This window comes from Impatiens glandulifera, chromosome 2 (assembly GCF_907164915.1).
Source record: "Impatiens glandulifera chromosome 2, dImpGla2.1, whole genome shotgun sequence".
In the NCBI taxonomy this organism is placed as follows: domain Eukaryota; kingdom Viridiplantae; phylum Streptophyta; class Magnoliopsida; order Ericales; family Balsaminaceae; genus Impatiens; species Impatiens glandulifera.
In genome coordinates, this window is record NC_061863.1 from 20545482 (window position 1) to 20562956 (window position 17475).

The window sequence follows — 17475 nt, forward strand, 5'->3', positions numbered from 1 at the left end:
ATTTTTTTTTGGAATTTTAGGAAGTTTGTAAGACTTACACAATCATTATCTCTTATTTTAATTTAGGTCATTTTTAGTAAAAATTGAACTTAAAACATTGAAAAAAGTTCATTTAGACATATGTACTTGTACAAGTAGCTCAGTTAGACGTATGAACTAATAAAAGTTCATTTAAACGTACATACTATTAAAAATTAGCTCATCAAGTCTAGTTTTTGTTAGTAACCTTACTTGTTTTTTTTAAAATTTAATATTTATTAATTAAATATTTTATTTTTCTCTCCTTTTTTTTATTAATTAATTAATTTATCTCTTTTTACTAAATTTCATTTTCTTTTGTCTATTCTTTTATTATTAACTAATTAATATATTAATCTCTTTTTACTATTTTTTCTTTTTTTATTTGTTTATTTATTTATTTTCTATTATTTTGTTTCTTTTTATATCAATATAGATTATTTTAAAATTAGTTGGTCTCTTTTAAGGACTAATACTTGAATATTGTAATGTATAAAGTATTTCAATGTTTTGATATTCTAATATTTTCATTTTTTGCTTAAGTATTTTTATTAAATAATTATTTGTATAATCTTTTTTAAGAAATTTTATTTGCGGTGCAAATTACTATTCTTCCACAAGTTGAGCACCTTATGTATTCGTCATATTTATGTAAATTAAAGTAAAAATTATGGGGAAGGACAAATGAATATATTGTTTTAACATGTTAGTACTAAATGTGTAAAAGAAATTGAGGAAGAACAGAAAATCATGAAAGTCCAGAAAGCAAAAAAAAGTAGGAAAAATAGGAATATATTCTTCCACAAGTTGAGCACCTTATGTATTCGTCATATTTATGTAAATTAGAGTAAAAATTATAGGGAGGACAAATGAATATATTGTTTTAACATGTTAGTACTAAATGTGTAAAAGAAATTGAGGAAAAACAGAAAATCATGAAAGTCCAGGAAGCAAAAATAGTAGGAAAATAAAATGGAAGAATCAAGAATGGAAGAGCATATTGTGGAAGTCAAGGATAGTGATAAAAAGACAAAAATGAGGAAAATACAGAGGAGAAAAGTAAGAAGAATTCTAGGAAAAAGGAAAGTAGTGAAGGAAAGAAAGTAAAGGGAATAAAGGTGAAGAGAAAAAAAAATTCTATAATGCGAAGGATCAGAATGGAAATGGAAGATGAATCTCGAGTTGTTGTTGAGGAAACTCAAGAGGAAGATACACAAAATTTCAAAGCTGAACAGAGAATTCTAAAGAAGATAAAGAAGATTCTAAAACCAATGTGGAGTCTGAAGCTGAAGCCGAAGATAATGAAGACAATAACACAGAAATTCAAGTTGAAAATAACAAAGATAAAAGCTCTGAAATTCCCAGAAACAATTATTTCTATCAAATCAAAACAGGCTCGTACAAAGAGAGAATTCTAAATGAGAAACAAATACTCATCATCATCTTTAATACAACATTCTTTTATCGTCAAAGGAACGGAAAAAGTAAGAGGAAGGGGAAGAAGGTCTCTCAATGAAAACAGATGGCATGGGAAATGCTAGGCTGTGATAGTTAAATTTGAATTTAGTCTTTTCTGTTTATAATCTATGTTTTTTTAGAATGTATGAATGTTGCCAATCAGTTTTTTTAGGGTATTTTGATTGTCATCCTTAATCATAGTTAGGGTTTATCTAGTTTTGATTTCTAACATTTCCACTTTGGGGATTTTAATAAAATGGTTCTAACCGTTTAAAAAAAAACAATATATTGCTCTATAAACTAGCTAATTAAATATTATAATAAATATTGAACTACTTTATATTTTATAATATTTAAGTATTAGTCCCTAGACCAAATTTTTTAAAAATAATCTATGTTGATATAGTAAGAAGCAAAATAGTAGAAAAAAAATAAAAATAATCAAATAACAAAAGAAGAAAGAGTAAAAGGAGATAAATGACTTAATTAATTAATAATAATAAAAAGTAGACAAAAGAAAAAAATAGTAAAAGGAGATGAATGAATTAATTAGTTAATAAAAAAAAGGAGAGAGAAAAAATGAATATTAAATTAATAAATATTAATTTTATTTTAAATTAACTATGATTACTAATAGAACATAGATGAACCAATTTTTAATAATATATACGTTTAAATGGACTTTTATTAGTTTATACATTTAACTGATTTAGTTGTATAAGTAGACGCAATGAACTTTTTTTCCTAAAACATTTGATTTATAAGCGAAATTTTTTCTATTTTTACTATAATGTTTTGGTGGTAAGAATATGGATAATATTCTTCTTACTACAAAAAAAATGGATTGGGAGTGTTTTGGCTGTGAATATCAACAAATTGTTATGGTAGTTGACGCTACTAATGATTATGTTGTTTGATATTTGCATTCCTTAAGAAGAATTAAGAGCATGATGAAAACAGTACTAGGTCAAGTGATGTGTCGAACATCGGTCGACAATTATCATTTCCTCTCTATATTGTTGATGTAGATGATAGTGGTTTTTGGCTCATAAGCGCCAAATTGTCATATGTCAAGTTATTGAACGTGAACAAGCAATTGAAAATGAGATTCTAAATATTGCGCAGAATTAAAGTGTATCAAAGAGACACTCTAGATGGTCTTAAGATATGTGAGAATGAACCATTAGTCATTTGGAGAACTTCATAATAGATGACTACAAGAGGATGATAAGGTTTCTAACATTTTGGTTATTTGAGGATTTTAATTGTTTTTTTTTATGAAAAAGTAAGTTATTTGTTTTTTCTAATGTTAAATTATTATAATGTCATTTTATATTTAAAAATTGTTTTTTTAAGAAAACGTAAGAATATTTTAGTATTTAAGTACGAAATAAGTAATTTGATAGTTAGAATAATACAAAAATAATATATAAAAAATTGAATAAAATCCAAAAAAAAATCTAAAAAACCTACATCATAACATAGGTGACAACACCACAATTGAGCTAGTGGTATGTCATGATAACCACGTACTCATATGTTCAAATCTGAAAATTCTAAAATGTGATGCAGATGTTTAAGGCCTCACAACTCATCACTTTAAAAACCTTGTTCATGAAGTTTAATTTGAATGCTACAAAAATAAAGTATAATAGTTAACAAATTCAACTAATTGAATAATTAATTAAAGTAAAAATGTAAAATACCATAAAATTCTTTGCGAAAAGAACCACATACAAAATGTAAAAATGACTTTCCCGAATCACTGATATTTTAATTTTCTTTTTATGTGATGATTGTATTGTTTTCGAACCTATATTCTTACTGTGAATCATATATTTTTTGATTTTGTGATGTTTTTGAGTTGATATCAAATAATTTATTATAAATATATATTTTCATAATTTGTAATCAATTGCATTTTTTTTATAGTTTTTTATTGTTTTATTTACAATATTCATAAAATTAATAAATTAATAATATGATTTTATTCTTTCAAACAAAAATGGTGTAAATATTCAATTTAATATATTCGTTTGGAATTTAGTGATTCCTAAAATCTAACAAATCTTCTTAACAAATAAAATAAAATAAATTTGATATCAGAAATATAACTATAATATTAATTAATAATTAAAAAAAGTTGTCATTATTTTAAAATGAATAATGAAGATTCATATTATATAGAGAATAATATATTGCAAAATATATCTGTGGTTAATTTAGGAAAATAATAATATAATTATGAAAATCGCATTAATTATTTTTCTTGAGATTATGATTTCCTTTATCAGTTACTAAATTAAACCTCACGGTCATACTCGTAAGTTACGTAAGTTACACGTTCATTCATCTAGCTTTCCACCTCCATAAATTTGAAGAAGAACAGTTCATATACTTCTCAATATCTTTCTTCATAAATTTGTAGTTTGAAACTAGAATTTTGGTGGAAGATTTCTCAACAGTTACGATTTCGATAAGAAGTTACGGGGATGAAGATGATCATGATCAATGGAATAACTGCTTCTGCGATTACCTTTCTATTTGTGATCTCTGTTCTCATTGTTAGAGATCATTTCATTTCGTTGCTTTCTTCAAGCAGTTCAAACGTAGGTTTAGCAGTTCAGATTGTTGAGTTGCAGAAACGGTTTATCAGAAGTACACCAGAGGAATTTCGCGCAATTTCTGCAACCGACGATTCGGTTTCTTCTCCTACTCTTGACGTTAATCTTAGAAATCAATCTCCAGTTGTAAGTCGTCTTTAGACTTATAAACCTTAATTTAATCCAAATCTTTTGTTTGATCTTGTTTCTAGTATTGCAGTTAACTAACTATATATTTTGGTCTAAACATTGCATATTTGCATCTATAATTAAATTATGACTTTTCATTCAAAAGTATACATTTGAAAAACTGTAGATAGAACAACTTGGAATGGTGGAACGTCAGCTAGCACGAGCACGAGCTGCGATTAGGAAGGCGGCCAACGCTCGGAACGTATCCATGGATTACCTCGACAAAAACCGCATATATCGCAATCCTCGTGCCTTTTATCAGTAAGCTATTATTACTCTCCTTTTCTTATGTCTTATTCATGGTTATTCATTATTTCTTAGATCTTATATGAGTATATTCATTATTTCTTAAATCTTATAAAATTGGTATAAAATATATATTTTAAAATGCTAATATTGATAACAACTTTAAATAAAACTCAAATATTTCTTAAGAACAGTGTTCATAATTCAAATTCCAAAATATTTTATTCTTCTAAAAAATATATATAAATAATTAATAAGGAGAGTAATTAAAATGTAACCCACTAATAATATAGTTTTTAAGTGATAAAATGGTTCACAAACAAACAACAACTAGTTTGATTTTTACCTAAAATATTTTAAAATAATAATAAAATAATAATTGTTAAAAGTATAAAAAGTTATATTTAAGAAATTAGAGGTGAAGAATTTAATTATTAATAAAATTATTTTAAATTAAAGGAAGAATCATAATTAAGGTAATCAATTAAAAAAACCTAAAATTCTGAATTTTAGAAATATGATTTAAATTTAACTTTTATTTTATATAATAAAGAGTTTTTTATCTTTGAATTATTTGGAAAAAAGTAAGATTATTTAAAAATATATATAAAATATTTCAATATTATATTTAATAGTTTGAATTATATGATTAAACAGATATTATTTGATTAACTATTAATCTTAACATGTTCAAAATTAAAGGATACATGTATAAAAAAAGCAATCAAACATTACCACTTGAGTGTAGATAATAATATAAATAGAATTATATTTTGAATAAGAACCAATAATATATATTTTTAAAGTTTAAGAATAGTTTATAGATTGACTTGTATTAAGGGTTATTTGGAATTTAGTTTTGGTTGTAATTCAATTGATTTACAACAATTTCCCTTTTAAATGAAATACATATAATAAGGAGAACCAATACTAAACTTTGTCCAATACACAAAACATCATTTTTTTGGGGTTGTTATTTGGATGGAATTCAGTCATGGTGTGTGAGCTAGGTGCCCATAAAAGAAGACTTCAATTTTTTTATTATAATAGAAACCAAAAGTAAGAGTTCATTGATAAATGGTTTAGTTAAGAAGGTTACACTAATATGGAGTTGGTTATAAACACTCTTAATCAAGTGCCTAATATGTGATGCTCATTTTATTAATAAAAAATTGAAGTTTAATAATTTTAATAAAGTATAAAAAGTTTCAAAATTATAAAATGAGTGAAGTAATGTTGATTATTAGTATTCTTGAGTAGCTTATAAGAAAGTCTTACTTTTCTATTTTCTAAATATTTTCGTATTACTTTTTTTAATTTTTTTTAAGATGATGTGTGAGGTGGAAATTTGCTCTTTGCTCTCATCCTGACTTTATTTTCTATTATTTCTAGTTTGATATTGCCATTTCTTTTAATTATTTAATTAATTTAATATATTTTAATTATATTTGTTAAAATGTAATGTAATGTAAATTTAAATTATAATAAACATATAATTATTGAGGGAATAGATAAAAGAAAGAAGGTAAATAATTAAACTTTTGTTTGATTAAAATTATAAAAAAAAAAATTTTATTTTATTAATTATTCTTTCTCTTTATATTTTTATTTTATAATTAGTTTATATTTAAAAAAGTAAAATATATATATTTAAAAAAAAAAACTATTTAGAAAAATGATTATTGGTAATGATCGGTGATAATTTTAAGATGGTGTTTTTTTGGTAAAAAGACTTAAAGGGTATTAATATATATAAATAAAATAAATAATTATAATTTAAAATAGAGCGTATTTTAGTATTTTGGTTAATGACTTGATTGATTTGAAAGATGAGAGGAGAGTGAAGTGATAATTGATTTGGTTGGGTTATTTTGAAAACCCAAATATTAACAAGGCCTTAAGTGTGGAAAATTTTATATATAGGCCTTGTTTGAGGAAAGGGTTTTTTGGGTTTAGTCTGGGTTTTATAAAAAAAAAAAACCTTGTTTGATAAAAAAATAGAAAAAACTGGTTTTTAAAATTTGATGACTAATTTGTCCTTTGACTTTAGAAGATATGGTGTAAGTGAGAGAATTATAGTTTAGAGAGAGGATAAAATTAGAGAATAATTTTAGTATTTAAATGATAAAATTATTTGATTTGATGGTTGATAAAATGTTTGAGTTTTAGGATAAAAACTAGATTTTATTCCAAAACCTTTTCATCAAACGAGGCCATAGACTTTCGAATTCTTGCAGTTGACGCTTGATTTGATGCGTGACATAATTTGTGGAATCATCGTTATTCTAAATTGGTCTGAGGGGATAAGAAACATTCAATCTTTCTGAACTGGGCAAATAGAAAAAGCAAAACGGTTTCATTACGCATGATGATGACGTTTTAAGGTGCTTTCTTGTCTTTGTAGGAATACACTAGGCCGTTCTTTTTAAATTTTTTTTAAAAATAAATAAAATTAATTTTTTAATCAAATATTTTTAATAATCACATAAAAATACTAATAAAAAATAATTATCATTTTCTTAAAATTATTTAGAATTATTATTTTTTCACTTTCTAAATTTAAAAAAACCATCAATCCAAACCAGACCTAGGAAAGTAAACAAAAGCTTGAATTTCATCTTATATTTTTCTTTTGAATTATAGATATTTTAGAAAAAACTTGTTTGATCTCATAAAAATAGTTAATTTAATGTATAATAAATTGATTTAACATTTAATCACTAGTAAAATATGCATAATTACCGAGAATTATTGCCGAAAGCGAAAGAATGCTCTCGGGAATATTAATATCACCGAGAATAAAGGGTTACCCTCGTAGATAGATAATTGTTAATATTATTATCGAGAGAAAAAAGTTACCGTCGACAATAACTCTTTGCTCTTGATAATATTAACAACTATCTACGAAGGAAATCATTTGTTCTCAGTGATATTAAAATTCTCGAAAGTATTTTTTCGTTTTCGGCAATCATTCTCGATAATTATGCCCATTTCACTGTGAGTGATGTTAAGGGTTAAAATTCATATAACTTTACATCTTTGACTTTAATTAGTGAAATTTTTTCTTTGTTCACTTTTGAGTTTTTTCTAATGTTTATTTTAATATATTAGATGTTTATTTTTCTTATAAACATGGTTATTTGGATTTCATTAGTGTAATTTATATGTTATGTATCAGCTATGTTCATTGAATTCTTTTTCTTTCATTTATTTTCTTACAATGTCTTTCAGTCAAGTGATTTACAATTTGTTTTACCTTTTATCAAATAATATAATATTACATTTAAAAAATTAACAATAAATTACTTACTAACATAAAATTGAGGAATTAACACATGATTGAACTAAACAACACCACTTAAAACACTTAAAAGCTTCTTGATCTTTTTCTTAACTAATAATTCACCCCTTAAACCTTGTTCTAACTAACTAATTTAATTATACCGTACTCATAAATCATGATCCATATTTATTTCATATCATGTGCAATCATAAGACATCGATGCATACATACTAAAACCTCATTCTCAAACTTGTGTGTTAAGAGAGAGTCCATGATGATCACCTCTAGTGCATGCATGTGCAATGATTAAACGTTTTTTTTATTTATCTTCACAGCTAGCCAGTTTTGTGTAAAAAGATTGCTGAATTGAGAGGGTAACCATGAATGATCTTATCCACTTTTCTTTAGTAATGGGAACTATGATTGCATGTGTCTAATTATGTCTCCCTGTTCTGTTGGACATGAAGAAAGTTAATTAATGACTTGTGTGTTAATATAATTAATTTGGATGCAGGAGCTATATGGAAATGGAGAGGAGATTGAAGGTATATGTGTATGAAGAAGGGGAGATACCAATTGTACATGATGGGCCTTGCAAGAACATATACACATCCGAAGGGAGATTCATACATGAAATGGAACTTTGGAAAATTGGAGGAAAAAGGTTTAGGACAAAGGACCCAAGAGCTGCACATGTTTATTTTATGCCATTCAGCGTGACATGGATGGTTAAGTATCTATACAAGCCTCTTTCATATGATATGACTCCATTGAAACAGTTTGTGTCTGATTATGTAAGGGTCATCTCTACCAAACACCCTTTCTGGAATGCTACATCTGGCTCTGATCACTTTATGCTGTCTTGCCATGACTGGGTAAGCACACAATCATCTCTTCCATCCATCTTTTACATTAGACCATTCATTTTAATTGGGAACATTTACAGGGACCACATGCATCACAAGGACACCCTCAAGTGTATAACAATTCGATAAGGGTACTATGTAATGCAAACTCTTCTGAAGGGTTTAACCCACTAAAAGATGTTAGTCTTCCAGAAATCAATCTCTATGATGGTAATATCTCTCCAAAACTAGCTCACCCTTCTCCAAACAACTACACTGATCGCCCAATACTAGCATTTTTTGCCGGGGGGCTCCATGGTCCAATCCGACCAATAATTCTCCACCATTGGAAATCCCAAACAAAACCTACTATCCAAGTCCATGAATACTTACCAAATGGCTCCGACTACAATTCTTACCTCTTACGATCCAAGTTCTGTCTTTGTCCTAGTGGATATGAAGTCGCAAGCCCGCGAATAGTTGAGGCTATATACGCTGAATGTATTCCGGTTATAATATCTGACCATTATGTTTTGCCTTTTAGTGATGTTTTGAATTGGAAGGCCTTCTCGATAGAAGTTAAGGTTTCGGAGATTCCTATGATGGAGGAGATTCTGATGGGAGTTTCTGAGGAGAAGTACTTGAGGTTGTTGAAGGGTTTGAGAGCGGTGAGGAGACATTTTGTGTTTAATCAACCTGCTAAACGGTTTGATGTCTTTCATATGATTTTACATTCTGTTTGGCTTAGAAGACTTAATGTAAGACTTGGGTAAGTATATATATAGACTATGTAGAGAAGAACTTAGTATATTTATAATAATTATTTCATTTTAGGTTAGATGCAGATTGAAACACTTAAATATGAGTTATATATATATATATATATGTAAGGATGTGATTTTATAAGATTTAATCTCATTGTATAAATCAAATTGTAACATGACCTATCACAAGTTTAGCAAAATAAAGTTAAGAAAAGATTAATACAACATTAGTTTCACTCACAATAAAGAAAAATAAACAAATGAAACCATATCTTAAAACTAAAATCAATATTAGTTTGCACCGAGTTTCTTGAGCCGATCCATTATCAGAATTAGTTTACATTCTCTAATCATTCCATCAATCCACCGCTTGAGCCTCGACTCGACTAAGGGAATGAATTGTGCCCGCGCGCCTCTCTAAGAACCTCCATTAAGGACCTTTGGTAGGCCTCTATTGTTCCAAATGACATTCTAATTCAAGAGCCCCTACTAATAAAATCTAGTCCCCAAAATGTCTCCTTAATCCCCTCTTTACGATAATATACAAATTGGCCTGAGTTCTCTTAAACAGTGCATTCCCTAACCTACTCCGATCTTGCTTCTTCTTCAAATCGTTTATGACAAAATATAAGTTTTTTTTACCGAGAGCAACTCTATACTCTCGGTTATAATTATAATTATCATCGAGAGCAACCTTTTGTCTTCGGTGATATTAATATCACCGAGAGCATTCTTTCGCTCTCAGCAGAACTGACCCCCGAGTTTCAGGCTGTCCCAGCAAAAAAAACGTGAATTTTGAGAGCTAAAAAATGTTTAAAAAATAAGTTTTTGTGAGAATAAAACCCATGACCGAATAATAATCTTATGTTTTCATTTTAAATCACTAAGCTAGATCTTTTTATATTTAAAAATACTATAAATGTCTTCTTTATTTGATTAAATGGACTGCCCTAGTCCGAGGCTTACTCCTCGGCCCTGACTCTCGACGATAATTCTTGATAATTGTGCATTTTTTAATAATGAAATTTTGTTTTCCGTATATTTTATTTTATTTATGGATAGCATCATTCTCTTATGTATTTTCTTTAACTTAAATACAAAGAATACTAAATTAAATACTTATATATATAATTATTATAGTATTATAATTATGATATTCCTAACCTGATGTGCATTATGAACCATATTAGCTTTAATAAGTTGTTACATAGTAATTCATTATAATAACCGTGTAAAGAAATTAAGACTGCCAAATAATATGATATACCAACAAAGAGAATAATGAAAAGAAATCGCTTTTTTTACAGATATCCTAACACACTTCACTTACAATCAGTCAATCACTATTTGATTTTTTTTTAATTATAGTTAGATAAATTTGTAATAAAATCTTAATAATTTGTGACACTAAATTCAAAAGAGTTGTCCCACTTAAAATTATAAAAACAATAACTCTATGGTCTGATGAAGAGAGTCGACCAAAAAGACTATAAAGTTGTTGATTCAATTCTCATGCACTGAAAGTGCTTCTAATGAAAGATGAATGTTATTTATGTGGGGTGTCATATTCTAGCTCTCTTTAATTCAAAAAAAATAAAAATAAAAATAAAACAAGATTTCTGAATTATGTACTAGTAAAATGTATAAAAACAATATTTTAAAACCGACCTTAGCTCAGTTGGTAGAGCGGAGGACTGTAGTAGTTGCTGTTATCCTTAGGTCACTGGTTCGAATCCGGTAGGTCGGATTATTTTTTATTTTCCATTAGTTTGATAAAAAAAAATGGTAAAAATAAGTGTAAAATAGAAGTTGTCACATGATACATCCGGATGGAGTGGTTTGTTTTCCAGGTGTTGTGTTTGAAAGTGTATAATGACATTAATATTTTGAAAAGAAGCTTCTGTAAATCATCAATGAACTGGAAGTCAAGAATATTTAAAAGTGTTTCTAGGTAAAGCAGTAATTTATTTGAAAAAAACATATATTTTCCTATAGGAATTTCACAAATTGTCGTATCTCATCTCGACATTTCTTCTATCTTTGGCATCTATTCATCATTGGCAACATTTCATGATACTCTCAAGTCCTTTTGTTTATACATCATACAAAAAAAAAGTAAAAAAATATTGTTTTATTAGCAATTAAACTACTTTTGAAACAGTCATTTGTTTTTCTAAAATCATTTCTTTATCATTAAACTCATTTATAAAATGTTATCAATTTAACTTTTTTTTTAAACGAAAGATTATATCACGTTCTAAACGAATTAAAACTTTGATAAACATCATTTACTAACAAATTAATAATTAATTTATAGAAACTCCTTTTTTCAAACATGAAATAAGCTACAAGTCTCTACAAAATTTATTAGACATAATGCTAACTATTATATATATTTCTCATTTATCATCAATAATAATGTCATTCCTTTTATAAAAAAATTAAAACAACAATAATAGTATTCTATTTAGAATAAACTCTAGATGGAAAAACTCCTACGTACTATTCCTAAAATGGTCCACAAATTGAGAGAACAATTACAAAGAAGCTTTTGTAAGAATAACTATTCAATAATTTATTAGCAACAATAGTCTTAAGCTGTGAATAATTTGAAGCTTTGATGATTCTTTGTAATGAAAGGAAAATTGTTTTTTTTTTATTAGGGTAAGGTGCATTGTTCTTAAACTCAAACCAGGTGCCTCTGTTCCAACCAATCAAAATGCGGTTAAATGTTATATTATTAAAATTGAGTTAATTTAAATTTTTTTAAATAAAATAAATATGAAACTAAACAATATAATTAGTGATAATATAAAATATAATATTTTGAGATAATAATTTTAGGTTAAAATCTTCTATATGATTAATAATTTTAATTTGTATATAAATAAAATATTATTTTAAATAATAAAATTATATAAATATTTAAATAGTAATTATAATTTAAATATATTATAAAAACAAATTATATATAAATAAAACATATTAAAAAATTTTAAAGCAAAACTTTTGTTTAAAAATATTTTATTTCAATTTAAAAAAAAATAAACTTATATATATTAGAGTTATTAATCTTACTAAATAAAATAAAATTTTAAAATACTTTCTTATTTTAAAATAAAAACATTAAATTTAAAATTTATATATGTGATAAAATATTATTTTATTTGTGAAGTATTTTAAGTAAACTATTTTGGACTTAAAAGCATTTCCCAACAAAAATAAATAAATAATGCCTGCAAAACTGACAAATATTAAAGTCATCAATTTTTTCGTTAAAAACGTAAATATGACAATTTTTTCAGATTTATATAAATAAATAAAATATTTTGAATAAATAAGTATATTTTATACATTCATTCAAGTTCGTTATTAAATTTGGTATTCTCCTCCTTCTAAATATTCAAAAATAATTAATATAATAGATGACATTAAAAATTGAGATAAAAAATCATTAAGCTTGATAAACTTTGGAGTCAAAATAATTTAACTCAAATTAATTTTGAACTCAACCTAAATATAATCCAAACTTTATTCTTCAACTAAAATTACTAATTTTGGATGGGTTAAAATTGGAATTCGATTAAACCCGTTAATCGATCATCTTGATTATTCAATATCACTCGGCCAATTTAGGCAAATGAGACGACGATTATAGTATCACAATTCGATGAGCCCAAAAGACCACCATTTAAAACTCTTTCATATAACAAAATGTGAAACAAAAAATATGTACATTATAATCTTAAGCTAATTTATTGTTCATTTTTAAATTTAAGTGCCTAAGTTGAATATAGAGTCAAATTATATTCATTGAAGACTGAATAACATGATGATAGTTCTTGTGGTAATATTAACTTTGATTGATAATTTCTATATTTAATAAATGTTGTTACATTTCATTTACACCACAATAAGATGATATTATTTTTTACATGCACAATGATCATTTAAGTGGTCAATATTGGAGGAAGAAATTCAGATTTGGTCCCAAGAACAAGAGCTTTTGTATCAGGAAAACACTGAAATCCAGCCAATTCTTTCACCTCCCCTGTTTTGGTAACTTCAATGGGATATCGAAGCAAGTGTCCCGGGAGATTCTCATGTAGATTTTCGGCAGCAGCATAGAGCTCCCAGTTCCTTTCTGCCTTCATGTTTATTAGTTGCATACATTCAAGGCTTTCTGGATGAAGATAATGTTCACTAATATCTCCAAGATGCTCTCTCCACAACCCCATTCTAAACCCATATATTTGTCCAAGTTGGTAATTATTCTTTAGATGATGAGGCTGGTAACCACCCATTGCAATCTCACTGTCCCTTGCACCATCCATTGATCTCTGGTTTATATTTGCTGATCCAATGATTATGTACTCATCGTCAACTATACATGAAACATTAGTAAAATTCATTAGATAACAATGTAAACCTAAGCAAACAAATCATTGAAAGTAACTTTTTTACCTATCATCATTTTGGAATGAACATAGATCATGAAACGGCGAGCCTGTTGTGCTCGGCTGTAATCGCTGTCGGCCTCTGGTTTCTCAGGTGGTGTGTATTCTTCGCCCATTTGAATCTCGCGGTTACCAAGGCAAAAGAATGTCAAATAATCCCTTGGGTCGGAATCTTGTCCAGTGGCTTTAATTGCCATGGCTATATCTTCATACATCATTTCCATTGTCTTCATTTGCCAGTGTAGAATTGCCTGAACAGAGCCACTTTCTGGTATCCCTTCTGGCCACATTGGAATTACTATATAAACTCTAAACTTCTCTCCTGCTTGAATCTTACTAACAATCTTGAGTGACAATTCCTTAGGTATAAGATGCAATGCACCAATGTCTTCTGCCTGCGATTTCGATTTCCATTTCCACCCATATGAACTTCCGAGGAAATACTGATTCTCAATGTATATAAAGTTCTTAGCTCGACGAATCGCATTAATGTAACCGTCGTGAATACTCCTATCGATAACAAGGTCTTTTCCACTAACCAATCCTACTTCACAAGCCTCGTCCCATTTTGAAGGGAAACCATTAACCGCCCCACCATCGATCGATCGAAATATTTGGACGTTCCACGATTCGGTATCGTCAGGAAATGTTGAAGGAATCGGCTGGCTAATAAACCTGTCGAGCTCATGCATGGTGTAAATGGATGAGTTATTTCCTACTTGCTTTCGCCACCTTTGTTCAAAGTTGTAGAGTACATCCCATGCAACCGGGCCTTCTAGCCGACAATGAATGTCGTGCCAAGGCTCTCGTGGACCACCTTTCTTAATCGAAGAACCGTTGAAATTAGGTTGATGAAAATCTTCGGAGTGAACCGAGTCCAATGTTCGGAAAAGGGAATGTACCGGAGTGTCGTAACGACCATCGCATAAATCGATACCTCCCATAAAACTAACTATCCTCCTTTTCGGTGTTTCCTGGCCTAGGAGTTCATAGTCCACGGATATACTCTTTTGGTGGTGAGTAAACATCGTGGAAATTTGAATTCCTTGGACAATACTTCTCCCATTATCGGGATTACGTGGGCATAGAAAGCAATTGACATTCGTTCCACGGAAGAAATCCGCGGTTTCTTGATCGTGAGTGTTCATTAGTCCATCTTTCTTGAAAACATCAACCGACGTTCTATCGTCCCAAACAAGCATTGCGACTCGAACGCCTTCGTTCGCCTTTTTTATTAGTAGTTCGCCTAATGTTATGTTTTCTCCTTGGTTTATCCTCTCGGGGTCTCTTATCAATGTAATCTTAGTGTTAACTGACCACCCCGCGATGTAAATCAAGTATTTCGCGTTTGAGATTGCATGAAATATATCTTCCCAACATCGCCCGGGCTCGTAAATTATTCCGCTAGATAGGATGAATTTTGGGATGTAACCGTCTAAGACATGAGCGTCTTGGTATAATGTAACCTTGCAACCTTGTCTTTGCATAAAAAACGCACGTTGGACACCCTCGAACGTAGGGGAAGTTATTCCTTTAGACCAATTGTTTTCTCGTGTGACATCTATGAAGTGAACCTTCACATGGAGGCGGGAATGACCGGATATGGGATTTCGCTCTTCGTCTAATATATCGATCCATTTTTCCACCAATTGTCCTTGAAACACCTCACTTGCAGGCAAATAAGCTCGTCCGATTAGCGTTGCTCCAACCGGATTGGAGTTCTTTATAGTGAATACGATGTTATTAACCGTATGAGCGCAATAAATTTGAAAAAACTCGTCCCATCGCATATCCGAATGGGAATATTTGATCTTTCGGCTACGTCCCACCCTGGCCTTGTCCAAATCAACAGTCGCGTATGTATTGAATCCAACAATCTGTTCATCATAAAAGGATCAACAAGTAAAATCAGATAATCATCGACATGGAAAACACTTGTTTCCCTTTAGTAGTTACGTACCTCGGGCCGGCATAATAAAACCCTCTTGGCTTGAGACAAAACATTTTTTCCCAACACTTGTGCTCTAGTTCTTGCACCCTGAATTGGAAAAAAGTGCATTGATGGATTATGGGTTATGATGAGTATACAGTTTTATGAAAAGATCAAATGCTTTTAGGAATTTCCAAACCTTGCCGAGGCTATATCTAAACCGAAGTTTATCGATCTCGCAAATGGTCACGTAAAGAGTTCCGTGGAGCAAGCGTGAGTCATTGCCCATTTCCATTTCTCTGAAGATTGAAAGGCAAACCAATATCATAAATAGAATTCCCATCTATTACCATTTTTGTCATGTTTTTGTATGCATGCAGAAGTGCAAATCTGTACAATTGGTTAAATAATATATAGGATTTGGGAAGCTTCGTTACAAATCTATTGAAAAATAATTGGGAACCCGGCTTTGGGGGAGCGACTCGTATAGCGAAAGTGACATCGTTGTTACACGAAAGTGACTTCGCTGTTATACAAAAGAGACCTCGTTGTTATACAAAAGGGACGAGGTCTTTTTTATATAACAGCGAGGTCACTTTCGTTGTACGAGTCGCTCCCCCAAAGTCGTGCTCCCTATCGTTCCTCACTAGAAAAATATTGATTATTTGAACCAAGAAATTAATATTTTAATATAATTATTTTAAATTATTCCTTATAAATATGTAAATAACTCTTACCTGGGAAGAATTTTATCTAAATTTGAGATTTGATTTTGCTAAAACATTTTAATTTACCTATCTAGAATAAACACAAAATTATCTATTAAAACTCACAAGGCTCATACTTTTTATTATCGAATAGGTTGAACAAATTGATTAGTCATTAGTTTAAAGTAAACTTAAAAATTAGGAGCTATTACTCTTAATAAAAGTAACATATAATTAAATAATAATTTGAACAACTTTATAATAAGCCTATATATGTAGAATAGAAGAAAGGTACTTAACAATAGGTATTCTAAAGAAATAAATAAATATAGTTTTTAGTAGATTATGTTTCTTGTGTTTCACGTACGTTGGTTAAACTAGGTTGATTTAAAATGATATTTTTTTTATTTGGTTTTCTTCCGAGCTCCATTTATTCAACGTTTTTAGTAAAATAGATAAAAGTTTTTGACACTTAAACTAACTAATTGGTTAAAATTGAATTATATTAATGCATCATGTTAAATAAAATAAAAAAAGTGATATAAATGCAAAATTACCTATATATATCTGGCACCTTCTCAATGCTTTGTAGAAAGAGACCTCGGAATGATACGTTCATAAAAACGAAGCATTATTTCAAATTTGAGTGCATGCACAACAATGGGAATCATGTCTTTTGCTTTGCTTTTAAGAAAGAGTATCTCTCAATTAAATGATTGCTTCAAGTTTTCTGTATTTATGGGAAACTTGATACTGTTTTGTGTCACATTAATATATTGTTTGCAAATAGGTATATATCCCTTGCTGAATGTAACAAACATTTATGGATAATAGTTTAGACTTTTGGTTAAACTGTAAGAGATAAATCTATATTGATTAGTTAGAACATATAAGTCAATAGTCAAATATAAATTTAACTTTACTTTATGCTTGAGTTCTTTAATAATAATGATTAAGAAGAATATATTTTAC

At 28.6% G+C, this 17475-nt stretch overlaps 2 protein-coding genes and 1 non-coding gene across 3 annotated transcripts; 2 read left to right on the plus strand and 1 right to left on the minus strand.

The window, feature by feature from the left end:
- The first annotated feature begins 3926 nt into the window (after positions 1-3926).
- On the plus strand, positions 3927-9496 carry LOC124927461 (probable glycosyltransferase At5g25310). Its single transcript, XM_047467872.1, has 4 exons — positions 3927-4226; positions 4396-4532; positions 8315-8675; positions 8747-9496. The coding sequence occupies exons 1-4, from the start codon at positions 3969-3971 to the stop codon at positions 9416-9418; spliced, it is 1428 nt and encodes a 475-aa protein (XP_047323828.1). The 5' UTR covers positions 3927-3968; the 3' UTR covers positions 9419-9496.
- A 1576-nt stretch (positions 9497-11072) lies between these two features.
- On the plus strand, positions 11073-11156 carry TRNAY-GUA. The gene is given in 2 exon segments: positions 11073-11109; positions 11121-11156. It is a non-coding gene; the product is annotated as a tRNA-Tyr (tRNA).
- A 2045-nt stretch (positions 11157-13201) lies between these two features.
- On the minus strand, positions 13202-17177 carry LOC124923685 (phospholipase D alpha 1-like). Its single transcript, XM_047463652.1, has 5 exons — positions 17061-17177; positions 15996-16095; positions 15827-15904; positions 13874-15743; positions 13202-13793 (listed from the first exon to the last, which is right to left on the minus strand). The coding sequence occupies exons 1-5, from the start codon at positions 17120-17122 to the stop codon at positions 13360-13362; spliced, it is 2544 nt and encodes an 847-aa protein (XP_047319608.1). The 5' UTR covers positions 17123-17177; the 3' UTR covers positions 13202-13359.
- Positions 17178-17475: the final 298 nt, after the last annotated feature.

Excerpts from the sequence above, each read along its gene's own strand:
- LOC124927461 (XM_047467872.1), top strand. The coding sequence starts at position 3,969 with ATGAAGATGATCATGATCAATGGAATAACTGCTTCTGCGATTACCTTT. Across the intron at positions 4,227-4,395 it reads TTAGAAATCAATCTCCAGTT|ATAGAACAACTTGGAATGGT; the intron begins GTAAGTCGTCTT and ends GAAAAACTGTAG. Across the intron at positions 4,533-8,314 it reads AATCCTCGTGCCTTTTATCA|GAGCTATATGGAAATGGAGA; the intron begins GTAAGCTATTAT and ends ATTTGGATGCAG.
- LOC124923685 (XM_047463652.1), bottom strand. The coding sequence starts at position 17,122 with ATGAACGTATCATTCCGAGGTCTCTTTCTACAAAGCATTGAGAAGGTG. Across the intron at positions 15,905-15,995 it reads TTAGATATAGCCTCGGCAAG|GGTGCAAGAACTAGAGCACA; the intron begins GTTTGGAAATTC and ends TTTCCAATTCAG. Across the intron at positions 15,744-15,826 it reads TTTTATTATGCCGGCCCGAG|ATTGTTGGATTCAATACATA; the intron begins GTACGTAACTAC and ends TATGATGAACAG.